Source organism: Phyllopteryx taeniolatus, chromosome 21 (assembly GCF_024500385.1).
Source record: "Phyllopteryx taeniolatus isolate TA_2022b chromosome 21, UOR_Ptae_1.2, whole genome shotgun sequence".
NCBI lineage: Eukaryota > Metazoa > Chordata > Actinopteri > Syngnathiformes > Syngnathidae > Phyllopteryx > Phyllopteryx taeniolatus.
The window spans coordinates 1,184,287-1,209,437 of record NC_084522.1 but is presented as its reverse complement, the minus strand read 5'-3'; the positions used below and the strand labels follow the sequence as shown (position 1 = coordinate 1,209,437).

At 46.8% G+C, this 25,151-nt stretch overlaps 5 protein-coding genes across 8 annotated transcripts in view; 1 reads left to right on the top strand and 4 right to left on the bottom strand.

Annotated features, from left to right (window-relative positions):
• The window catches only part of pleca (plectin a), a 69,133-nt gene extending 67,682 nt beyond the window's left edge, over positions 1-1,451 (bottom strand). For all 4 annotated transcript variants that reach the window (XM_061759388.1, XM_061759390.1, XM_061759389.1 and 1 more), the window contains exon 1: positions 158-1,451. In XM_061759388.1, the coding sequence (XP_061615372.1) occupies positions 158-406 (249 nt within the window). In that variant the 5' untranslated portion in view covers positions 407-1,451. The remainder of the gene's footprint in view (positions 1-157) is intronic.
• On the bottom strand, positions 1,451-6,359 carry LOC133470730 (golgin subfamily A member 6-like protein 7). Its single transcript, XM_061759466.1, has 3 exons — positions 5,152-6,359; positions 3,461-3,498; positions 1,451-2,355 (listed from the first exon to the last, which is right to left on the bottom strand). Exons 1-3 carry the CDS (start codon positions 5,318-5,320, stop codon positions 1,591-1,593), a joined length of 972 nt encoding a protein of 323 aa, XP_061615450.1. The 5' UTR covers positions 5,321-6,359; the 3' UTR covers positions 1,451-1,590.
• A 145-nt stretch (positions 6,360-6,504) lies between these two features.
• eif3eb (eukaryotic translation initiation factor 3, subunit E, b) lies at positions 6,505-13,561 on the bottom strand. The gene is made up of 13 exons (XM_061759455.1): positions 13,404-13,561; positions 12,514-12,631; positions 12,111-12,228; positions 11,979-12,021; positions 11,783-11,887; positions 11,074-11,199; positions 10,850-10,974; positions 10,038-10,164; positions 9,864-9,965; positions 8,188-8,297; positions 7,719-7,821; positions 7,480-7,614; positions 6,505-6,842 (listed from the first exon to the last, which is right to left on the bottom strand). The coding sequence occupies exons 1-13, from the start codon at positions 13,542-13,544 to the stop codon at positions 6,804-6,806; spliced, it is 1,392 nt and encodes a 463-aa protein (XP_061615439.1). The 5' UTR covers positions 13,545-13,561; the 3' UTR covers positions 6,505-6,803.
• A 4,712-nt stretch (positions 13,562-18,273) lies between these two features.
• Positions 18,274-21,483, bottom strand: LOC133470731 (transmembrane protein 74). The gene has a single exon (XM_061759467.1). It carries the CDS (start codon positions 19,847-19,849, stop codon positions 19,220-19,222), a length of 630 nt encoding a protein of 209 aa, XP_061615451.1. The 5' UTR covers positions 19,850-21,483; the 3' UTR covers positions 18,274-19,219.
• On the top strand, positions 21,483-24,948 carry trhrb (thyrotropin-releasing hormone receptor b). The gene is made up of 2 exons (XM_061759459.1): positions 21,483-23,247; positions 23,582-24,948. Exons 1-2 carry the CDS (start codon positions 22,480-22,482, stop codon positions 24,020-24,022), a joined length of 1,209 nt encoding a protein of 402 aa, XP_061615443.1. The 5' UTR covers positions 21,483-22,479; the 3' UTR covers positions 24,023-24,948.
• The last annotated feature ends 203 nt before the right edge of the window (positions 24,949-25,151 follow it).

Below are 25,151 nucleotides of genomic sequence, written 5' to 3'. Positions count from 1 at the left end.
CGCAGTCCATGAGAAACAATTTTCTTTTGTTTTAGTCTAATGAAATCCGACACGTGTTGTCTACCGTTCCGAGGATTACGATGCCGAGTGGACTGCACAGGTGTACCTAATGTTGTGGCCTATGAGCGCACATGTAAACAATCCCAGGACTGCTCACCTTCTGTGGTCGCCTCCTCGTCCTCCTCTTCCTCCCAGATGGGGATGAAGCTTCCGAGGACGACGCCTCAAATTCCTTCACCGGCACGTCCATCACTTCCTGGATCACCTTCAGCTGAACCTTCTGGATCGGTTTTGCCTTCTTCGCCTCCTTCGTTGCCTCCTGGGCCACCAACAACTTCTCCTTCTTGACTGCCTGCGTCTTCTTCACCTCCTCCTTTACTTTCTGGGCCACCCTCACCTTCATCATATCCTTCACTTCCTGGACCGCCGTCACCTCCTTTATTGTCTCCTTTGCCTCCTGGCCCACTTTCACCTTCTTTTTGACTGCCTTTGCCTTCACCTCATTCTTCGTTTCCTGGACCACCTTCACCTCCTCTATAGTCTCCTTTACCACCTGGGCCACATTTACCTTCTCCTTCTTGACTGGTTTCACCTTTTTCACCTGCTCCTCTACTTCCTGGACCACCGGCGCCTCCTTTGGGGTCTCCTTGACCTCCTGGACTACCTTCGCCTTCTTCTTCTTGACTGCCTTTGGCTTCGTCACCTCGTCCTCCACTTCCTGGACCACCGGCGCCTCCTTTGTGGTCTCCTTGACCTCCTGGACTACCTTCGCCTTCTTCTTCTTGACTGCCTTTGTCTTCTTCACCTCCTCCTCCACCTCCTTTATGGTGTCCTTGAGCTCCTGGACTACCTTTGCCTTCTTCTTCTTGACTGCCTTTTGCTTCTTTACCTCCTCCTCCACTTCCTGGACCACCTGTACCTCCTTTATAGTCTCCTTTACCTCCTGGGCCACCTTCACCTTCTCTTTCTTGACTGGTTTCACCTTTTTCACCTTCTCCTCCTCTACTTCCTGGACCACCGGCGCCTCCTTTGTGGTCTCCTTGACCTCCTGGACTACCTTCGCCTTCTTCTTCTTGACTGCCTTCGCCTTCTTCACCTCCTCCTCCACTTCCTGGACCACCAGCGCCTCCTTTATGGTCTCCTTGAGCTCCTGGACTACCTTTGCCTTCTTCTTCTTGACTGCCTTTTCCTTCTTTACCTCCTCCTCCACTTCCTGGACCACCAGTATCTCCTTTATAGTCTCCTTTACCTCCTGAGCCACCTTCACCTTCTCTTTCTTGACTGGTTTCACCTCCTCCACTTCCTGGACCACCGGCGCCTCCTTTGTGAACTCCTTGACCTCCTGGACTACCTTCGCCTTCTTCTTCTTGACTGCCTTTGCCTTCTTCACCTCCTCCTCCACTTCCTGGACCACCGGCGCCTCCTTTATGGTCTCCTTGAGGTCCTGGACTACCTTTGCCTTCTTCTTCTTGACTGCCTTTTCCTTCTTTACCTCCTCCTCCACTTCCTGGAGCACCAGTACCTCCTTTATAGTCTCATTTACCTCCTGAGCCACCTTTACCTTCTCTTTCTTGACTGGTTTCACCTTTTTCACCTCCTCCTCCTCCACTTCTGGACCACCGGCGCCTCCTTTGTAGTTTCCTTGACCTCCTGGACTGCCTTCGCCTTCTTCTTCTTGACTGTCTTTGCCTTCTTCACCTCCTCCTCCAGTTCCAGGACCACCAGCACCTCCTTTATGGTCTCCTTGACCTCCTGGACTACCTTTAGCTTCTTCTTGACTGCCTTTGCCTTCTTTACCTCCTTCTTCACTTCCTGGACCACCGGCACTTCCTTTATGGTCTCCTTTGCCTCCTGGATTACCTTCGCCTTCTTGACTGCCTTTGCCTTCTTCATCTCCTCCTCCGCCTCCTGGACCAACTTCACCTCCTTCCCTGCTCTGCCTTCCTTCCCCTCATGGATCTGGTTTACCTTCTTGAGAGTCTTCACCTTATCCTTCATCTCCTCCTGGATCATCATCATCCCTTTTTTGGCCTCCTTCACCATCTTCTCCATCTCATTCTTGGCCACCTCAGACTTCTTGACCACCTCCTGGACTGCATCCTTCTCCTCCTTGACCACTTTTGTCTTTTTGACAAGCTTCTCAGTCGTTACCTTGGTCTCCTGGACCACCTTTAACGCCTTCTCTTTTACCTTCTTCACCTCCTTCTCCTTTGCCTTCTTGGCTTCCTCTTTTCGATGAGTCTTCATCTCGTTTGCATCCGGGACCACCTTGGCCTCCTTCCCCTTCTCCTCCTTAACGACTTTCATTTCCTGCACCTGGATGGTCTCAGCTTGCTTCTTTCTGGGCTTTTTTCTCTGAAATAATACAAAAAGTTCCCACTTAGCATCTTCATTCTCATCTTTTTCACTTTGACTTCTTGATTTTTGTTGTTTTTTAAAAGTAGTAGAAAAACATCTCATTTGTTTGCATTTGACAGAATTTTAAATGACTTTCTTCAACGATTGTGGACGTTCACTAAGGGAAAGGCTCCATGTTCAGCAGTTCAAACTAAAAGTCCGGTCAAACACTGCATGATTAAGTGGTGGTGATGTACAATACTTGGAATGTGAAAAGTGACATATGCACGCGCAAGCCTCTCATTCACTTGTGTCGTATCGGAATGAAGCGATAACTTCTATTGTGTCCCGCGTACGGCACGGCGATTTTAATCTCTGTTGACGGCACACAAAGAGCTTCACACACACGTGGCGGCATGTTGAAGACGCACATGGTCTTGCACACAAATTCACAGTTAAATATACACACACACTGCTAGTATCTCACCGGCTATCTCCCACTCACTCATCCTCTCTCGCTCACTACTTAATTGTGAATTAATTAGACTCATTCGCACAGGAAAATGGCGGCAGGGAGGTCACCACAGTCTGGACTCCAGGTGTGTATACACCCAGCTGAGCAGTAGACTGTGCTCCAGTGAAAAATTAACCTGCCATATAAGTCAAGCCAGCTCCTGTTTTCCTTGAAACATGATGAAACACATTCTTTTTCGGGAGGGCATTGCATTTTATTTCCAAAAAGGAGGCTTTGCTTGTCAGTTTTGGCTTGATTGTGGTAGTTTGGACAAGTCTTTTGGTCCAGCTGTGGTGCCGCAGCTTCAAGTGAGTTGCAAAACATTTTTTTTCCCCCCCTCTCCCCCTGAAGGACCATGCCGACAATGCTACTTCGTTAGGGACACGCACTCATTACATCCAATACAGGAGTGCAAGCAAAAACTGATTGACGTGCTCAGAGAGGTGTTTATTTAGGTGAAAAGAAATCTCATTTTAGAGAGGAAATATTCAATATGTTGTGATGTCATCAGGTACCAGGAAGTTGCCTAGAGTGAAGTACAAGTGAACAGGGACCCCTAGAGTGCAAAAGAAGGCATTACATCAGCATTGCAGGTCACAGTGGGCTCACCTGAGCAGGACCTTTGCATCCAGGCGGCTGCACCATCACTGTGTGGAAGCAAAAAAATCCATTTACTACAAAGTGTGTACATGGAATTCATTACAGCACTCTCTCCTAAACAACAATGTCCACCACCAAACAAAAACGTCACCAAAAGTATATACGGTAGATTTATCACGGGGGTTCCAGTTACGTTAGCGACCATATTTATTATTTATACTGTGTATATTTTCATGTTTTATGCACACCACCAATATAAAATATGCACGTGAGGTGCAGGTATTATTTTTGTACACTTGGGGTCGCCATTCATTGTAGTATCTGTGATTTTGAACGTGTGTGGTTTTAAAAGGCGATCCTGGCCTGGTGAGTGACGTGGGCGGCAGCGAATGAGAGCGTACAGTTGGCTGGTCGTTAACACACAAACCGGCTAACAGGTCAGCCACTTTGCGTAACTCCTCGTCACTTGTGGCCGTGCAGCTGGTGTGTAAATGTGCTTGTTTCGCGTTTATTTTGTCAGCATTTGTTCAGTAAATTGAGGCGGCTGTGTCTATCCTTGACTACCTGTGGAGGGATTTAAATGGATTCTAACCAGTGTAGGAACTAGGTAGGCTGTATTAGCCAAATGTAGATGTGGAGTTGTGTAAGCCAGTTCTGCTTTGCGCACACTTTCCTCCTGGCCTGCGTTTATTGCTTCGTGACATTGCAGTAACATTAGTCGTGAGGAAGAATTATCACCACAAAGTCCAGTGAACCCTAACCCTAAAATTTGATGTGTATGACGCGGGTGGATACACAGGTTAACTGTACCTTCTCCCATGATTTAGAAGCGCCTTTAATTGTTCTGTCTGTCATTATATGCAGCGGTGGGGAGTAACTAATTACATGTCACGGGATTGTGTAATTTAATAAAAAATCCATGTAATTGCAATCTGTTATATTAGTGGGAGAACATTTTATTAGTTGCTTTTGGAAATTTCCATGATTACAATTTTAGTTACATTAGAAAATTAGCTAAAAAAAAATCCCCCCCCCCCCCCCAAGCTGACACTTGTGATTGGCTCTCTCTGGTCATGTGCCATTCTGCCAGTCTCAAACATGACATTTTTCCAAATATGACCTCGAAGTGCCACCTTGTTGTGCTATTTATTATTTTGTCCGTATTTTTTAAAAAGCTTCCGATGGTTTTATTCCACTCTTCAACTTTTCTGAGGAAACATCCAAAGGTCCTGTTGATAGTCACTCAAAATTAAGAAAAGTCACATTTACTTTAGTTTGAGAAAGTCATTGAAATAGTTACATTTTCAACAGGGTAATTTGTATTGTAACCAACTACATTTCCAAAGTCATCTTCCAAACACTGCTAATACGTCAGTGGAAAAGATAAACAAGGATGTTATTTGTCGCAAATTTGAAATCACTACATTATAGTATTACTCTGAATGCAAGGGTATGCTTGCAATTTCTCCCACCACTGTCCAGTGTATATTTTTATTGTGAGTGTGAAAGAGCACTTGTATGCACCCTAGCCAGCCAATCAGCACATTTCCAACCACAGACTGGAAGCAGAGCCACTTTGGTGGCAGAAAAACCACCAACGGAGTACAAGTTGAGTCAGAGTGGAAACAGGAACAGCCTGTCACGGGGGAGGGAGGGAGGAAGGAGGGATGAAAGGAAGGAAGGAAGGAGGGTCCACCTACCTTCCAGGTAGCGCTCCATGGAAGCCGAGGAGGAGCCGTGGTTCCACGTGAAGCAGCAGCAGGACAAGAACCACACCAGCAGCGTGGCCAGCACCATCGCCACCATCCACAGGAGCCGGACCACGGCCGGGTCCGTCGCCACCCAGGCCGCCATCGCGTCCATGCTCATTGCGAGTCACTCCGGAGAGGAAAGGAGTCGAGTCGTGTCAGGAAGTCGCAGCGAGGCAGGCCTAACCGCACGCTGATGGATTCCAGCTGCTGGGGCCCACGTCAGCTGCTGGAAAACAGGAGGAGGAGAAGAGAGGAGGAGGCGTGGCTAGCGGCCGGTCTGAACATCAGCCCGTCCTCCAGCACACATCAGAGGGAACCTTCACACCAGCAGACAAGTCACAAAAATGCACCTGAGGCGGTTTGGCCCCACACAAAGCAGCACACTAATTGACCTGAAGTGTTCGGCAAACCGGTTTGGAAAAGTCCCTCGCCCCGCTGACGGCGAAAGCTTGATAACTGGTTTGGTCGGAGCTTACCAAGGCAAATATTTACACAGCCGAGGCCGATATAGGCAGGTTTAACGCCGGCGCTTCGTATTAAAAAGGTGGTGCTAGATTGATAGTCGCACACTCGAAAGCAGTTCATCTCAGTGTGGTACTAGAACTACAAGTGGAACCTGGGCTCCCTCGGGTGGTATGTGAATCACTGCCAAAGTACAGTTCAGTTGTATTTAACTTCTTGGGACTTATATTACCAATAACCATTTCTTTTTAAACTTTTGTTTTAGAACGATTGCATTTGATTAATGTACATTTAAATTGTTTTGTTCTTTCCATATTTAAAGTCAGAGATAATGGTCAAACTGCATAATGTTACAGTTACAGTGACTTACAATAACAGTAAATATACTAAAGCCCGTCTTGTTTTTTTTTTTATGAAAACCTAAACCTACTTCGCTACTGCATTTTAATGTTAGCCACGACGGCAGTACTTGCAGAGCCAAGTATTTTTTTTATGTGGAACCACTTTTTTAAACATTACATTTAGCCGTAAAGCAGTCAAATGCTTCCCTCTAGTGGAATGATATCAAAGCGTCCCGGTATCGAGTTGTCAACTAATGCTCAATAACGTGTTACCGGTAATATGTACACGTCGGAAATGCGACATCGGCGCGCTGCAGACGGGAATAAATGAGACAAGGCTGGCATCTCGTGGACGAAAATGCAAGTGAAAGCAACTAGTGCTCCATAGGTTGAGAAATCCTGCCATTAAAATTCTGCAGCACAATACAGGAGACAACACCGACATCAAGTGGACGAGTTGGGAATCGACAGGAATAAAAGAAAAAGAACCCTTCTGTGATTGGTTTTCCAAAGAGGCAGAAGTTTTAATGTTGGTTTGACATTGTTTTGCTTTTTGTCGGGTTACTGCTTCCAGAATATTTGACCTCAAAAGAAAAAAAAACAACAACAACAACAATAATAATAATAATAAAGGTGACATATCTGAAAGGACAGCAACCCAATTGTGTGACGCCGACCGAATTCAAGCAGCCAGTTGGAATGACAAGCGGATAAACCAAGTGTGGGAATCCAGTCAAAAGTTGCGTGATTATTTTTCAAGAGCCATTGGCATTCTCCTCCTCTTTATTTTTATTTTTTTTAATAAAATCCAGAGTCTTGAGCAGCCCAGTTTGGTGTCTGTGGAAAGGAGACAAAACGTAGTTACGACAAGGAAAGGCCTATCGACAATCCTAATCACTTTTTGGGTGACCCCCTCTATTGGCGGAATTTGGCTCTTCGCGGTTGGACTTTGTCCCGAACCCCCAAATCATAGGTCAGCTTTAACCCAATTAGTTTTTCACCATATTACACTTTTTTGCAAGAAAACTATTCAAACTGACCAATTATTTGTATTTTAAACTTATGAGGTCTATTACATATGAACTATGCATACACTTTGTTTGTATTATGCATTTTGTATTTCAGTTTAAAACAGTTACCAGGTGCTTTATTAAAAAGGGTCTGAAATTCTGCCATCAAAATACATAAAGGATAAAGAATTACAGCACACTTAAAGTGGGCACTTTGAATTAAAAAAATAAATAAAAATGGAGATATTTGTGATAACAGCCATGACAATGATAGTAGTTCATGATTTAACAATCTGTGCAAAAAGTATAATCCGTCGACCCTGGCCCCATCTAGTGCCTCTAATTTGATAACGAAAACAAACATCAAGCCGACGACATTTCGCATTATGGAAACTAAGACTATATTATTGTGCAGCGTATCCAAATGAGGCTCTTCAAGAGCACACTGTCCCGGTGCGGCGTACCTCGTTCCTGTTGTTGTGAGCCACCTTCTTTTCGATGTTCATGGCCAGCATTTGGCTGCGGAAGGACAAGCTCTTAGTCTTCTCGATGACCTGCTGGTAGGGCGACACGGCGTTGTTGCCCATCACCACGTGACCCTGCGCCACGCACACAACAAACAGGGCATCAACGACGAGTTGTGGTCAGATGGAGGCGGGGGGGGGGGGGGGGAAGTTGGCATTAGTCGGTTTGAAGCACTCACCAGCTTGGAGTCGATCTTGGCATCCAGCCGGGCGTTGCGGATGAGGTTGACGATCCACCTCTCCGCCTCCTCGGGCGTCATATTGAGCTTGTCGGCCAGCATACTGGTTGTACAAAACCGCAGTCAGTAAATTCATATTCTACAGTGAACACCCACACGTTCGCGGTTCAGCACCCACAAATAAATCTTTTGGGAGGGAACTCGTCCTCCATTATTTGGTGAAAATCACAGCTCATCGCCATTTTTAGGCTAGTACGCTAGCCAATACCATTGAGCCTCAAGTGAAGGTGTTTTTTTGTGTTATTTAACGACTGAATAAGCTGTATATGTAACATGGGTTCAAGAATGTGTACATGCTAGAAGCATGGTGTTGATGCATTATGATCCTCTCGGGATTTAAGGGCTTTGCCGCCATCTGGTGGCCTCTATACACAGGGCTCAGTCTCGATAGGAGGCTGGTGACACCCACTTGATGCTGATGCACTGATGGATGCGGCAGAAGGTCTCGAAGATGAAGAGGCGAGCGTTCTCAATGAAGTCCTCCAGACAGGCCACCAGGAAGAAGTCGTTGACCAGAACCTGGAGGTGAACGACATATCATTGATGATACAATTATTTTGTAGGTCAGCTCACAAGCCAACTGAAATACATCAACAGCATTTCACCAAAATCCACCATTTTGTTTGGCATACGTGTGCATTTGATGGTTTGGCGGGGCGTCAGCTTATTCTTAAGGACTTAAGCTTATATGTATGAAGGTATTAGTGTCTGACAGTGTGAGAGGCAAGGCTGTGGGCACCATTATATCACTTCGACCACTTATTTTAGAACCAATAATTTGGAACTTGTCTCTTTAACATAATTTTTAGCATAAGTGCCTGAGTCATTTTTAACTTCACATCAGAAAATACCGATGTGATTGCTATTTTTTGTATGCAGTGTGACTCTCAATCATCCAGGTTAATTGTTAAAATTGTCGTGTTTTTTGTCTTTATTTACAAAAATATAAAAAAATGACTTGGGCAATTATGCTATTCGGCTAACAATATGTACACTGGGGGAAAAAAAATTCCCACTTAGGCAATCTAAATCTCAAAGGCCGTGAAGTGGCGGCGCTGTAGCAGCCAACTAGAAGCCAGAAGAAAATCATTTGTAGAAGGGGCACAAAACAAAAAAAAGCAAATAGAGGAACAATGTATGAAATGACTGAAAAGTTGAGTGACTGAATATACTGTGTGTATAATTGTTAACCCCCAATTTAAAAAAAAAAACAAAGAACTAAAATCCAAAAAATGTAAATGAGAAAAAATACAAACGCAAAAATAAAAATAGAAATGAGGAAAAAAACCCTGAAAAATACAAAGTCACAGAAAATTATTATTATTATTTTTTAAATATATATAAAATCATTGGTGCTGTCCAATGAAAAGCATGCATCTCCAAATTTTGTGAGTTTTTATCTTTAATATAAAAAATCCATCCTTCCATTTTCTGTAGCGCTTATCCTCAACTAGGGTCGCGGGCGTGCTGGAGCCGATAGCCCCAGCTATCTTCGGGCAAGAGACGGGGTACACCCTGTACTGGTCGCCAGCCAATTGCGGAGAAACAAGTGTTTCTGGTTATTTTTAGCATGAAAACCTCAGAGATCAATATTATGAATTATTTTCCTTTCTACTTACAAAATGCTGAAAATCCATTCTTGGAAAACCATCTTGTCAACATTATTATTATTATTATTTTTTTTTTTTTTTTTAAAGTCAGTTTTCCCAGACCTAAAACCTAGTTCGCATGTAGATAAATATCTTAAGCAACGAACACAATCCACCAAATATATCAAGCTGAGAAACAAGAACTGTCAAGGCAAAAAGACAAATGAAATCCCAGAGGACTCGCACAAGTTGTCATCTGTGCGACAGGACAAATGAAGCACTTCAATGCCACAAAAAAATTCCCAAAAAGCAAATCTGAACAAAGTGGTCCCAAAGCGGCGCGTCAACACTGCAGCGTGGACACAAAGCTGACAGCTGTTCCGCTTGGGGGGGGGGAAAAAGAGCTGAATTTGAAAAGGATTTTCTGAGTGGATTTAGTGCTTCTGCAGTTCAAAAAAAAGCCACTGCTGAGAAAAAGCCACAAATTGTCTCTCACCGACTCGCACTCCCTCAGCTTCTTCTGGGCGCTGTCGAAGTCAAAGTTGACGTAGAGGCACTCCACAAACTCCGTGATGGGGTCCTTGTACGTGTACGACTCCTGTGCGCACATGGCCGGTAATTATTCGCAATCGGTGACGTGTTTGGTAAAATAACGCTGCTCCGCTTTTACCTGCTGAATGACCTTCACCAAGTCCTTGAGAACTTGTCTGCGCTTGCGCACGTCCTTGTTGGTGATGACGGCGGTGGTGAGGTAGCGCAGGATATGTGGGCACATGGTCTGGATGGCGTTCAGGTACCTGGAGGGCGTTAAAAAGCAAGTTGGAGCAGGGAAGCGGAGGTTTACAGTAGATATAAAAAGTCTACCCACCCCTGTTTTTATGATTTTTTTTTATTTTATTTAAATACACTTTTAAAAGGACAGACAGACCAAAATAAATCATTTGAAAACTTTATTCCCAGTATTTATGTGACCTGTAACCATAAAAAAAATGTCTACTCTTTGAGTTGAATTAAATAGACAACTGATATGTGGTTGCACAATTGTGCACACCTTCAAAGTGGGGATGTGGCTGTTTTAAGAATTAACCAAACTCATGTCACACCTGCATCATTTACAGTGCTTCTTATTAACCCCAAATAAAGTTCCGATGTTACAGTACGCTTTACCTGTTTTTTGTTGTTGTTGTTCTCTTGCATTCTGACAAAGCCAAAAGGTTTTGTACTGACACTGGCAGGTATTTGGAACTGTCATAATTCCCTCCACATTGCTCAGTGACTGTTTTTTGTCAATGTCTTTATGTCTCCAAAGTGTTCTTTGTCAATTGACCCTCTGTCGTCGACTACCGGAGACAAATTCCTTGTGTTTTTTGGACATGCTTGGCAAATAAAGATGGTTCTGATTCATGGTGGAAAACTTGGCATTTAACAGGGGTGTGTAGACTTTTTTTTTTTTTTTTTTTTTTTAAATCAGCGAGGACTCACTGAGGCTGGTAGAGGAAGAGCTCGATGATGTTGTCTCGGCCTTTGGGATGGTTGAAGAAGACGAAGAGGGACCAGTGGATGAGCCAGGTCCTCTGCTGGAGCGACTGGAGAGGCGAGCTCACCGACTGCGCAGCGACAAAGACGTCAAACATCAACCTTACAACGGAGGACCAGCTCAAGTGACAAACAAACAAACAAAAACAAAAAGCTCCTCTCGCTCTCACGTTGTTGTCAATGGTCTCCCTCAGTCGCGTCAGGTCCTCCATGGAGGCCTCCCAGTTCTGCATGAGGATCTCGGAGGCCAGTTTGCCCCACAGGGAACTCAAAGCGTTCCTGTCAGTTGACGGAACCTGAAGCCACAGACAAAAACTGAATTTATACTAGCGGCTAGAAAAAGTCTACACACCCTTGTTCAAATGCCAATGAAAGTTTAAAAACAAAAACAAAAATAGGTGCATAAGCGTGCACACCCTCTTACAACTGGGATCAGAATGAACCAATCACATTCAAACTCATGTTAAATGGGAGTCAGCACACACATGCCAGCGTTTAAAGGGAATCTGATTAACCGCAAATAAAGCTCAAATGTTTTAGAAGGCTTGTTCTGATTTTTTTATTTTTTATTTTTTTTTTAAACCAGAATCCTGAAGGTTTTGTACTAACATTGACTATTATTTCAAACTCCTCATGATTCACCCACGTTCTCCAAGCCCCCAGTTCCATCTTATTTCTTCGTTTTAATAAAACTGGTTAACTTCTCTTTACCATTGTATGACAGTTTACAATGTTAATAAAGGTTTGGCTGTTACCACTTTTCCATTATAGGAAAACTAGTTTTAAACGACAACAAATCACCCTGCTGATTATGCAGATTATGTTGAATCATCCATCTTCAGTTTATTTTAAATAGACCACGTGTTTTTCTTTTCTTACCAAGACACGGAAGAAGTAGAGGTACTCTGCAGCGCCAGAGTAGTTTCCACACTCGTACTGGAACTTGGCATATCTGTACAGCGTGTCCAGGTACTCTTGGCGGAACTAAAGTATTCATAAAATGGTTCAAAATAAATGTGCATAATTAGAAAATCTCTCAGCACGTGAATGCCGAGAAATGAATTCAAACACTCACATTGTGCTTCTCTGACAGATAATCGAAGAGCATCCTCCCGTCTCTGTCGAGCAAATGAGGAGTTAAAGAGCCATTGAAAAATCCTTAAACTATGCTTCTGCCAGAGCGTCTCCAACAATATTTTAGAAGGACCTGGTGGACTGCATCTGCCTCGTCGTCTCAGGGTCCTCAAACATCTTGACGATGGGCTCCGTCTCCGACTGGAGCTGCTTGAGCTGTGCCACCACAGTGCCCCTCTTCTCCCTCAAGGCTACAACGCGCACACGTTTCATCAGTAAGGAACACACAGAAAAAGTTGCCCAAGTAGATTTTTCAACTACAATCCGAAAACGACCTCCACTATGTTTATAGCCATGTGGCTAGTGCAAGCAGTACATGATACTTTGAACTACAGAGGGGGGGCACATCCTGACAATTGAAATCGATTAATTGTTCAGCCTTACTTAAACATCAGATGATAATGTGAAGAACCCTTTGGAAAAGATGCAGCAAAAAAAAAAAAAAAAAAAAAAAAAAAAACACACTGTCCACTTACAATGTGGGATCTCCTTGTCAGGATAAAGGTTCTTGTACACGTCCATGGCGAAGTCCACCATGTTGGTTTCGCTGAGGAGGTCCAGCTTGCCTTGGAGAAGCTCCTTTTCATTGTAGATCTGTTGCGAGGCAAGATGAAGGCAAAACAATGTTTACAACAGTCACGATGCATGAGGTTATGAGGTTATTAAGGGAGCGGAATGAACTAGTTTGCTGGGAGGCGTAAGAATACACGCCACTGTGGCCACCCTACTTAGTGTTTTTTTATTTGTTTAATAATCATGGCCTATTAGTGTTTTTGTCTGCCTGGTTTATTTCCTTAAAAAATAAACTATTTCCTCAACAGAAGAGATCAGTGCCAAGATAAGTCAAACTTTGTGTGGCCCTGTTTTGTGCAATTGTGATAGTTACTTGTTAGTTCTCTAAAGGTTGCGTTTACTGTCGTCATTTTTGAACATGCAGTAGTCATGTTCTTCTCCAGTTTCTCAATAAGGTGCTCTGAAAAGCATTTAACGTGTGTGTTTTGTTGCATCAAAAAACAGGATGTAGATCGTCATTTTTAAAAGAATTTTTTTTTCATAGCATCGCGACTTCATAACATAGGATTGCTAGCCACTCCCATTCACACAATAGCGGATGTTTAAAATCATGTGGTTCTTCTTATACAGAAATATAACAAAACATCAATGTAAGGAGTGAACGACTAAAGTGAATATGTTGATGTACTGATTAGCATCAGAAAGGCCAGCTGCTAGCCAACGTGAGTGCAAGCTAACGCTAGCCCGGCTACGGCGGAGCCACGCCGCCTGTAAACGTATTTCCCGGTCTAAAATGCTATACAAGAACAACTACGGTGCATTAAAACATCAACCGACACGCAAAAAGACGTACCTCTTTCACGGAAAGGAATTCCAGAAGGGGAAAAACCAAATGCCGGTCGAGAAAATGTGCTATCTTGGTCGTGAGATCGTACTCCGCCATCTTGGCTGCTTTGAAAAGAGGAACTTTATTAAAAAGGCCACTGGAGAACATGGCACAAAATGACGTCACATACCCTTTCCCGCCTCCAACTGTTTAAAATCGTAAAAAAATAATATGAAATAATAAAATAGAAATACATATTACGTCTCTGGTTGTGCGACGTGTATTTAAACAAACAATTTTTAAATATCTATTCAATAAAAAAGTAAGATTTGTATCATGGTTAGAGCGTCAGCCTCACAGTTCTGAGGACCCGGGTTCAATCCCCGGCCCCACCTGTGTGGAGTTTGCATGTTCCGTGCCTGCGTGGGTTTTCTCCGGGCACTCCGGTTTCCTCCCACATCCCAAAAACATGCATTAATTGGAGACTCTAAATTGCCCGTAGGCATGACTGTGAGTGCGAATGGTTGTTTGTTTCTATGTGCCCTGCGATTGGCTGGCAACCAGTTCAGGGTGTACCCCGCCTCCTGCCCAATGACAGCTGGGATAGGCTCCAGCACGCCCGCGACCCTAGTGAGGAGAAGCGGCTCAGAAAATGGATGGATGGATGGATTTGTATCATTTAACTGCTTAATAAAAGTGTCTGTGAAGTGAAATGGAAAAAAATAGAAGACACTGACATCAGTGCCAAGGGAAAATAAATTGCTTTCAATATAGATCATCTTCTTTAGGCTTCAGAAACAATCACAATTCAGAACCAGTTAATTACAATTTTAAAAGATACATGTTTAATTCAAAGGATATAGCCATATGAAATATAGAAGTTCCAACCCTTTGGTTTTGTTTGGTTTTTAACCCATGGGTCACCCCTCAACGGAGGACTGAGAAATGCAGAGTAAGCCAACATACTTAAACTTTGACTTCCTTTTCCCAAACCTCTATCAAGTTTAATGGAACAAAATATTGGGTCCAAACATATGGTGGAATTTTGCTTGACCTCACCCTAAAAATTCTTGGTGGAGGTCAACTTAAACTGACTTCCCTTACCAAAACCTCCATTGAGTTTCCTGGGGGGGGGGGGGAATCAGTGGATCAATTTACATTTGGGTTAGGGTCAGGGTTCCTTAACGAATGGTTGCTGCACACACGCCATTCAGTTGGGGGGCACCTGAACGCTGGTTGCCAACAAGAACAAGAAAACGGAGCTTCAGAAAACCATGACAAAACTGCCTGGAGTCCATTTCATGAACTGCTGACTCACCACTTTCACAGATTTCCCATTAGAGTGCAGAGAGAGTGAGAGTAGAGTCTATGTTTTTCCCATTCATTCTTTGAACATCCAGTTAGTGAATTCTATCACGCGACCTCAGTAGGGAAGATTAAGTCTAATGCAAAAAGTCTCTGTTGACGCCGGAGGCCATGGCATGCAGGAGAGAGTGCAGATTAAAAGTCGCAAGAACAAAATAGACTTGAATGAAACACACAGAACAGCAGCCCGGTTCAAAATATTCGACACTACATGCGGCGCCCTCTGTTGCATAATTCACGTTGTCTCACTCCGTGCGAGTTTGCACATCTCCCAGGTGGCGGGTTGTGTCAAAGCTGGTGAATTTCCATGTCGTGACGGCGCTTGCAGAGGCAAAGCGGCACGGAGGCAACGGCGGCGCGTCCCGGAGACGTCGCTGCGAATTCTCAGTCGGTGCTCGCCGGACGGTTTTGACTTGAGCTCGGGCGTCTTCGGTGCGACACTGATAAGACTCTTAAGTGACACTAAGAATTAAGTAGTGGCGGTGTTATGAATGCAAGTCACTTCAAGCAAATTGTAAAGTTTCTTGTGCAAAAAACAAGTCCTGTTACTCACACGGTGACCGAGTGTGACATGAAGTTGTTTGTCTTTCATTGTCTTGGCATAGGAAAGCATAGTGACAAAATACTTACACATTCGAAGGAGCTCTTATCTAGTGTTTTAATATGAGACACGAGCCGATAATAGTTTGCTTCAAATGTATTTTTGACCTTGTTCCTCGTGGATTTTGACATTAGGGGCTTCGATGTCAATCCCCATTCAACAAATACAAATTAGTTGAGAACCTATGGACCTGTCCAGCAAGCTTTGAGACAACTGGATAAAAAAAAACTACAGCAGAAAAAATATGTTCTCTATTTTGTTTTATGTTAGATATGTTTGGCCTATTCATACAATATGCGCAGTACATTTGGAGACAATCGTACTGCTTCATCGTGTTGCCATACATCGGCACATCCACAAAATAATCCTATATCTGGAAAGCCCTCGTCAAGGGCTTTCATATGAGATACGACTTGGTGCGGTTTGCTGCACATTCATAATATTCATTCATATTAACGCCCAAAAAAACTTGACACTCGCACGTGACACATGAAACAATCACTGCCTTGCTCAAAGGCACTAGAGCAGTGGTCAGGAAGTAAACAGAGGTCACTCCACCATATTGAATTGAGTATCTCACTTGAAGCATACAACGTTTTCCTTCACTTGAGTAAACAGCTTTTGAGCGGACATACTGGCCCCTTGGGTGGATAAAAGCCAGGCGCAATTTGTGTCAAACAGCATATTTACTGCGTATATTGTAACTGGGCTTCAGCTAGACACACACACACACACACACACACACACACACACACACACACAAGCTAACGCAGGGCACTGACGCCTCAGGAGGCCTAATTAGATTTGGTGGTTGAACGGCGACGTTTATGCCGAAGTTGTGCGCGCCTAACAGAACGTGCGGCTCATATGAGCTAATTGTCGTTGAGAGAACGAAGCAGGTGGACAAAGACCCGCCTCACACGAGTCACTGCTGATGATCAAAAACACCACCAGCTGGCGCGTTGGAGCGAGTCGAGGCATCGGAAGGTGCTGCCGAGGAGCCAACGAGTCCCGACAGAAAGCTGAGAGGCCAGCTTCAGCCCGTTCACTCCGTCAACAAAAAAGTAGCAAACTCGCTGACTTTAGCTCATTTCACTCCAGTCCTGGAGGTGGCACCATTTATTTTTTTTAAAAAGGGAAATTGGCACACACGACACAACACAACACAGCACAGCTCCACCTGCTGGCCCTCCTGGGTCACTGAAACACTCGGCCCCACCGCAAGCAGAGCGGAATGGTGAAGAATGAGAAGCACCTTCTTGCTGATCTGCACCAAAATATTCTTCAATATAAATAAATCAGTCAATAAATAATTATTATTGTGGATTACTGCGTGGTAGCATTTGAAAAACGTCATGCCAACATATGTCCCGACCGTCCCTAATTATGACAGTAATGTTTGAAATTCACTTTCTTCCCTTGTTAACTTTAATATGAATAATATCTTTATCTTGGGAAATACAACTTTATTCTCGTAAGATTGCGACTTTTTATCCCGACATAATACGTTGTTGTTTTTGTAAAGATTACAACTTTTTTGTCGTACTGGTTACAGTTAGTAGTTAAGGTGTCGTGCTCCTGGAAGTCTCTTGAACTTACGATAGTGACACTTAGGATGTGGTCGCCTAGCAACCGAGGCGCTCGCATCCATAGGGAAGCGACTCAGCTAATCGGGGGATGGTTTGAAAAAAGAAAAACCACAGAGAGAGAGAAAGAGAAAGGGAATACAATGACCCTCCTCACAGAAAAGGTTTTCAAGTGCAAATCCTGCACGCGCACGACCCGACTCGACTCGGCGTGTCTGCCGCCGATTAAGCTCATTCTGTGTTGAAGGAGGCACGTTGTGTAATTCAAACACATGCCAGATGTCTTCCGAGAATGGCTTTGATCAAGGATGAGGAATTACAGCCCACTTGTCGCTTAACTCGTGTTTGCCAACCTGTTTTGAGCCAAGACATATTTTGGGCAGCGCACCAAACAAAAAGGTCACAAAAGCGGAGAAAGGTCACGAGTCGTGGGGACAGTTCACAGGGGGGCTTTGGAACAGTCCTCAGAACTGTTTTTGTTTCCACCACATCTGCACAGGTTCCTGCAGAAACAGGCACCTGCTGCTCTTTGAGGGGTCACGGGGGAACCGTGAAACGGCATAAGAGTCCAAGTCACGTTTATGTGGTTTTTTGGAACGGGCCGGTTTGAAACAAGTCCCCTGAACCGTCTGTGTTCCCGCCACATCTGCACAAACACGTTCTGTGCGCGCATGGATCATGAAGGCTATGCAAAGGTTTAACACCCGCAACATTGCCTCATGGCGTCCGCCCGCATGCTCAACAGGTTCCCTCTTCTCCTCCTCCTTCCTTCTTGCCATTGTCGCCGAGGAAGCGAAGCAGACAGGACATTACCGTAGCAACGAGGTCGGCCTGTTGCTACGGAGAAGCGGCGGTGGGGGGCGTGCGGCAGAAGACGACACCTCTGCTTTTTCTTCCCAGTGTTAGTAGCGCATATGTTAAGGAGAATTATGTTCGAGTGGAATGAAGTGCGCAATCATTTCTTCTTTGATTTTCTTTTGCACGCAAATGCAACAACACGAGGTCGCCTCCTCCACTTGTCATCGTCAAGTTAGCGTCAGGTTGCTTGCGCCGCATGCGCGTCTGGGATCTAAAGCGGTCGGAGGACAATAAAGTCTCGAAAGTTGACGGCACTTGAGGAGCTCTTGAGTGCGTTTATTGTGCAGTGCGGCGCTGTCAAAACAAGAAGGAAATCAATCTATACGCGTACCTCGCCAAGTGCCTCGAAACGCTCCCGCTTCTCACATCAATGGATGGAAACGCCATCAATACGTTTCCGCCTCCCAAAAGAAAACAACAACGCATTTTGTCACATGTTTCTTAATAATAATAGCAAAAAAGATAACACTCTGATATTGTACTTCCTCAAAACATACAGCGATGACATCATTGAAAACAAATGCAAAGAATTAAAAGATTGTTTTGTTTCAATTCAGCGGACGTTGTGCTGCTCCTTCGGGTGTGCGTGCCGCGGCCACTTGGGGGCAGTATAGTACAGACGCCAAGACACACGAATTAGAGTTTCACAACTGACTCTGTAAGACGCAGTAATATCAGTCATTTTTCACAGAGGATAAATAATATATACCTGGCTGTATTGTTATATTGTCTGTCTACGTGTGTTGCTTCACCTTTTGAGTTCAAATATTCATTGCAATAACTACCAACATCGGTGCTACTTTTGTTAGCCCGTCTATGGCATTTTGCATTCTTCGGTTGCATTAAGCTAAACAGACTGTTGTGCTGAAATGTGTTTGTTTTAAACTTCAGCTGGAAGCGGCGATAAACTGCTTGAAGTCTCTTCGGTGAAGAATCGTTGTTGTCAAGTGACCTCACGTGCAGTCCTGAACACAAATGCTCCTCAGTCACGTCATTAGGTACACCTGCGCAATACAAAATCAAATGTGGCTTCACGAGGATAATAACGCTCAGATGTTTGGAATTTCATAACGTGTCGAATATTGCGCTTGTGCTAAGCTGGACTGAATCGTGCGAGATGTTCCTCATCTTGTCGTTACGTTTAAACACTTTATAGAGATACCTTCATGAAAGCTTTGGGGGAATTATTTATTCAAGAATATGCATATAAATTCCTAAATTGACATTGTATGCTGTAATATGGCTTCAAAGTGGCAACATGATAGAAAGTGCTATTAAAAAGAAAATACAAAGTCAACAGAATCTGCCTTCACAAGGATAAATATGCTCAGATGTAATGATAATAACAATGTCTTTATCAAAGGGCACAAATATGAGATTCAAACGAAAGAAAAAGCTGAAGAAGAAGAAGAAGAAGAAGAAGTTTGTCCAAGTCAAAATTCAGCCGAGTGGTCGCCTGCAGGGGCGGTCCAATTGGCCCCTGCGGGGTCCCGGGGCGCACCGCCCGCGGCGCCCCAGCCGATGGCCCCGTACAGGTTGCGCTCGCGCTCGCGCCCGGCGGCGCGCGCGCGCAGGGCCCTCCCGCGCGCGCTCTCGCCCTTCCACAGCGACGCCATGAGCAGGCTGGACAGCAGCACGCCGCCCAGCGTCAGCAGGCACAGGCCGGCCATGACGCAGCGGTCCAGGTGCGCGCCCAGCCGCGCTCGCTCCCGCTGCAGCCGCTCCATCTCGCGCGCCGCCACGCCGCCGCCGTCCTCCTCCTCCCGGGGCACGCGCACGTCCCGGGGCACCGCGTAGGAGATGGCCACCAGGGAGATGCCCGTCAGGAGGCACGAGACGGCGGCGATAAAGCCGTAGTCCACGGAACCCTCCGAGGAGAGCTCCGAGAAGTAAACCTCCTCCTCCTCCTCTTCCACGCAGAACCCGCTCAGCCGCTCCTCCTCGGGGGCTTCACGTGTCAAAGGCGTCTCATCCTCGGCCGGGCTCCTCGGGCTCTCTCCCGCGGGGTGAGAGGCCGGTGCCGTGGCGCACGTCTGCCTCCCCGGGCTCGTCGTCACGCCCATGGACAAGGAAGAAGAAGAAACACGCGTGGACGCAAAGTTTGCCAAGTGGCGCTCATCTTTCGCACGGCGCGGAGGAGGAGGGGGCGGGGGAGGGGGGGGGCGGGGGTGGGCACGCCACGAGTCGCGCGTCAGTCGCACAATCGCCTTCGCTGCCGTGGCAGCTTGCGGCAGAGCCCGCCCACGCCACGGTGCGCGCACGCGAGGCGGGCGCCTTCAGGTGCCACGCGCCCCAAAAAGGGACAAGATTTCACGTGCAAATGACGAAATTAAACGCAGCGGATGGATTTGGATTGTTTGCATCAACCGCTGTCAAACCCAAGGCCCGGGGCCCAAACCTGGCCCGCCACATCACTTCGGAAAGCAAAGCAATGTTCTTCTCCGCCAAAATTGCAAATTGAAAAAACATTTAGCAAATCCCCTTTTAAAATAACGTTGACCTCTGATTTCAAAACTCATTTGTATTATGTAATAATGTAACGAGGCCGACATTTACACGCTTCTAAAGTCGTAACGGCCCACTGACGCCAACCGTGGGCCGCGACAAAAAAATACAGTTTGACACCCGTCACAAGGGATCGGTATTACCGCTAAGAGTTTCCACGAACCGACCCTGCGTGTTTTCGTCGAGAACGACGACTGTTAACGAAGGTATTTTTGTGAATCAACATCGTCATCTCACTTGTTTGAATAGTGAGAGAGAAAAAAGACGCTGGCGAAAGACGTGGACGACGGAGCTTTCGTTTGTCTTGGACTTGTGACTAAACAGTTTGATGTTGGATGAAAAATAAGTCAGAATAAATGAATCATCAATCTAAATTTGAATCATCTGCGCTATGACGTCACACAATCTGTGCTAAGAGCCCAAAGAGGGTCTAGGCACAAGGGGGGGGGGTCCCCACACGGGAGACGACGAGGGCGGTTCACAGTGATATTTATCGCTTCCTCGAGGGAGTCTCGAGAAACCGGGAGGGGAATCGCTGCGAAGGATTTCCACACGGGCCCAGACCCGAATCCGGTTTTCGAATGTCATCAAGTTGACGTAGAATCGATGCCCCAGCGAACTAACGTGTTCTCGGTCACATTAAAGATGGGGAAAGTAGCGCTTTTGGAGGAGTCAAGCCATTTACTTTCTGTCGGATGATCGCTCGTCTCCCACTGACACTTCCAATTCCATCGCTTTCAAACTTCATTTTGCACTCGCCCAAATGTCCCAAGGTGAAAAACCATCAGCGCTACCGAAAGCGTAAAAGCCGCTTTGTAATACGGTGGTCTTCTCCTCTTTTGCACGTTTTGGGATTTTAGTCACTCAGGTCACTCATTTACCAAGCGTTCAAGTCAGTCGGCCCGGGGTCGGCCCGCGTGCCCGCTCGACCTTCGCTCTTTGTGTGCGCGCGCGGGACTGACGGCAGCGTGTGCGTCTGCGTTTCTTAACGACAAACAACTCGACCGCGTCCGAGCGGCCGTTTATTCACCCGCGCAAGGTCCAAGGTCACAAGTATCGGCAGGATGCAAAAAAAACTGTGACATGCCGCTGGCGCACACGCGACTATCATTCACAAGATATTAGCACAATAGGCTCAGTGTTATGAGAAACAATATATGCGAAATGATTTAAAAAGTGTCTTTTTTCCTCTTACTTTTGCTGTCCAGCTCGGCTGTGCTGTACATCTCTGACCTGTAGGTGGCAGTCACACCCTTGCAGAGATGCCGCCGCGTTGGGGGACGACACCGATTTTGGGCAACCAAAGCATCATTACTCGGATGTCACATCCCTCACGTGTCATTTCCGTTTGTGCCTTTCGTGTCTTTTGTTGTGTTGCTCCACCAACGAGGAGAAAAGCAACGCTTGTGCTTGACGTCCTTCGCTTCCACTTTGTCGTGTGCGCGCAGTTGGCGCGCGGAGGAGCGTCGACCGCCTCCGCGCTCGCAGCAGGCATTAGTCAAAAGAACAACAACAACAATAACAACAACAACAACTGTTCTGCCTCACTCGGTGCCAGTGACAATCAAGTCAGAGATTGTTCAAGGAAGAAAAACTTTTTTTTTTTTTCCCCCTCTGTTGATGGGAGGAAAAAGTGCTCGCACAACAAAGATGCTTGATAACAATATCCAATCTAAATGGATTAAACACAACAAAAAAAAAAAAAAAAATGCGGAAAGTGTCCACGATCACGTCCGCGTGGGCTGTCTTGAGTGTTGCCAGGAATAACCAAATATGGCCAAGAGGAAGGAACGCTGGATCCGTGACGTCATAGCTATGTAGGTAAAGCGAGTTCGTGCAAAAAAAAAAAAAAAAGGGGCAACGGAAGCATTTACGCACAGCAGCGCGCCGGCTCGGTTGGAAGAATTTAGAATTCCGCGCACTTTTACGCACACGCAGCTCGGTCCGAAGCTCACCGGTTGGCCGCTGAGCACGTCAGACTAGGCGGGGACGAGGTGGATTGCATTTGAACGCGTAAGGAGATCGCAGCACTTTTACGCGCAGCTCGCTGCCGAAATACCCCTTCTAGCGCCAGAATAACCTCGATAGAATCGCGAGGAGATCCCTTTTACGCGCAGCTGCGATTCGGCGCTGCGCGCTGCGATTCGGGATGCGCGCCGCTCGGCCGGCCCACTGATCGACGGCGACGATGGAGAACTCGAGCGAGCCGAGCCTGGGCGCGTGGAGCGACACCAGCGTGCAGTACAAAGTGATCAGCACGGCGCTGCTGCTGCTGATCTGCGCGGCGGGCCTGCTGGGCAACGCCATGGTGGTCGCGGTGGTGCTGAGCGCCAAGCACATGCGCACGCCCACCAACTGCTACCTGGTGAGCCTGGCCGCCGCCGACCTGATGGTGCTGGCGGCGGCCGGCTTGCCCGCGGCGGCCGAGGGCGCCTTGGGCTCCTGGGTGTTCGGCCACTCGGGCTGCCTGTGCATCACCTACCTGCAGTACCTGGGCATCAACGCGTCGTCGTGCTCCGTCGCCGCCTTCACCGTCGAGCGCTACATCGCCATCTGCCACCCCATCAAGGCGCAGTTCCTGTGCACGCTGTCCCGCGCCAAGAAGATCATCGCGCTGGTCTGGGCGCTGACCTCCGCCTACTGCGTCGTGTGGTTCTACCTGGCCGACCTGCAGGTGCTGGTCTACGACAACGCCACGGTGACGGCGTGCGGCTACCGCGTGCCCAGGAAGTTCTACCTGCCCGTGTACTTCTTCGACTTCGGGGCGTTCTTCGTGGTGCCGCTGCTGCTGAGCGCGGTGCTGTACGGCCTCATCGGTCGCATCCTCTTCCTCAACCCGCTGCCCTCTGACCCCAAGGAGCAGCGGCGGCGGCACGACGACGACGACGAGGGCGAGAAGAGCTGCAGGAACTCGCGACACTGCAGCTCCAGCTCCACCGCAGCCTCGCGCAGACAGGTGACAAGCTGATGATGCTCGGACGGACAAAACATTCGGGGCACCGCTTACCGGCGTCGCTCGGTATGCATCACGGATCAAAACGAATCGGGTCCTCGCTTTGAATTGGTACCCAGGTCGCTTGCGTCGGTTCTGAAGTGAAAGAAAATGGTTGAAAAACGTTTGTTGTACTGTCGTCGAGTTAAATCCACGTGAATCCCTTCGGCCCCAAAAGGTTTGAGCCGCTGTAACACGATGCACGGTTGAAACATTGAATTCACGCCAACATTGAATCAGCGCGCTCGGCCACGTTGTGTCAAAACGAAGGTTTGTGATCCGTGTGATCCCGTGCCAGGTGACCAAGATGCTCGCGGTGGTGGTGGCCCTGTTCGCCGCGCTGTGGATGCCGTACCGCACCCTGGTGGTGGTCAACTCCTTCCTGGACCGTCCGTACCTGAACGTCTGGTTCCTGCTCTTCTGCCGGGTGTGCGTGTACCTGAACAGCGCGGTCAACCCGCTCATCTACAACGCCATGTCGCAGAAGTTCCGCGCCGCCTTCCTCAAGATCTGCCGCTGCGGCCGCAGGGGGTCCGACAAGCCGGCCGGCGCTTACGACGCGGCGCTGACCTACAGCGCCGTCAAGGAGTCGTCGGCGGCCGAGAGCGCCGACCGCTTCGCCGCCGACACGGAGGAGATCACGGTCACCGACGAGCTGCTTTCGGAGCACGAGGCCGCCTTCGCCGGATCCTCATTGTCTCCCTCCTACGGGAAAGTGGACTTCAAGATGGAGGATTGACAAGGCGGCCATCAGGAGGATCTCCGTGGAGTCCATCGAGGCAACCCGAGATCAGAGTTTCCAAACCTTTATGGAGCCAAGGCACATGTTTCACTTTTGCCGCCCATGTAACGTGGGTTCCTGATTGTGGTCGTGCTAGATGTATGGCGTTGATGCTTTGCTGATTATTCTTTGTGTGCGTTGTTACAGACCGCCCGCAGGAAACAACGCGACTGTGTCTCTAGCTTTTCCCGCCCGATAAAACTGAACAGTTTGATTATGAAGACAACAAAACGGAATCAGCAGATGATGTTTTGCGCTGTACAGAAACGTCATCCAATTTGCCTTTTTCCGAAATGACTTTCTTCCAGCTTCTGATTGGCTAAGAGGGCCTTCCAACTAGCTTGTTGCTCTAGGAAACAAACATTTCCTTTCGTGGAGCCAGACTTGAGAAGACCGGCGACTGTCGTCTCCTAGCAACCGCATCCCCGATTGACGGGATGCTAATTGAAGCGGTGAAGCGTGTATAAAGACGCCGTTTGCTGTTATTTGTTGACACGTGAGCGTCCTCGCCGCTGACATGTTTGTTGTTTTTTTTTTTTTCTCTCTCTTTCTTTTTCCCTGAGCTGCGAAAGACTTCTTTCGTGCGCCGGCCGTTCCGTCGTTATTTCTAATGAAACTGCGGATTACAATTGGCTGACAGCGGTTTCGTGTTATCGTTTCCCGTGTGTGTGTGTGAAGTCTGTGAACGCAAGCTTGTGGCTTTAATGTGTGAGACTTGCTTTTTTTTGTTGAAGAAGTATTTTTATATTGATTATTGGTCTTGACGGAGACGTGGATGTCGTGACGTTGCGAGTCATATTTGAGATGCTGCTGCTGCTGCTGCTGTGCTGTGTTGCTAATAAAGATGTTTGTGCAAGTGGGATTGATGCTTATTATTATTTGGACATTTCAGGACTACAGGGAAATAAAAAAAATAATAAAAAAAGTCATCGTGATAGTGACAGTTGATTACAGAGGCGTATTTGGGAAACATCTCGGCACGTAAGCGGCCGAAAAGGCCGAAAACTGACGGTGAATGCCCGTGACCTTTGAACCCTCGAGTCAAACGAACTTTGACCCGTATTCTCTTAGCAAAGGCAGACTACAA

What these genes read in the sequence shown, in the direction of transcription:
- eif3eb (XM_061759455.1), bottom strand. Translation starts at nt 13,544, where the DNA reads ATGTTCTCCAGTGGCCTTTTTAATAAAGTTCCTCTTTTCAAAGCAGCC. An exon ending in CTCTTCCTCTACCAGCCTCA is followed by an intron (nt 10,165 to 10,849) that starts GTGAGTCCTCGC and finishes AACGCCCTCCAG; the next exon opens with GTACCTGAACGCCATCCAGA. An exon ending in CCAAGATCGACTCCAAGCTG is followed by an intron (nt 7,615 to 7,718) that starts GTGAGTGCTTCA and finishes TGCGTGGCGCAG; the next exon opens with GGTCACGTGGTGATGGGCAA.
- LOC133470731 (XM_061759467.1), bottom strand. Translation starts at nt 19,849, where the DNA reads ATGGGCGTGACGACGAGCCCGGGGAGGCAGACGTGCGCCACGGCACCG.
- trhrb (XM_061759459.1), top strand. Translation starts at nt 22,480, where the DNA reads ATGGAGAACTCGAGCGAGCCGAGCCTGGGCGCGTGGAGCGACACCAGC. An exon ending in CCGCAGCCTCGCGCAGACAG is followed by an intron (nt 23,248 to 23,581) that starts GTGACAAGCTGA and finishes ATCCCGTGCCAG; the next exon opens with GTGACCAAGATGCTCGCGGT.
- LOC133470730 (XM_061759466.1), bottom strand. Translation starts at nt 5,320, where the DNA reads ATGAGCATGGACGCGATGGCGGCCTGGGTGGCGACGGACCCGGCCGTG. An exon ending in CATGGAGCGCTACCTGGAAG is followed by an intron (nt 3,499 to 5,151) that starts GTAGGTGGACCC and finishes GCTTCCACACAG; the next exon opens with TGATGGTGCAGCCGCCTGGA. An exon ending in GATGCAAAGGTCCTGCTCAG is followed by an intron (nt 2,356 to 3,460) that starts GTGAGCCCACTG and finishes GTATTATTTCAG; the next exon opens with AGAAAAAAGCCCAGAAAGAA.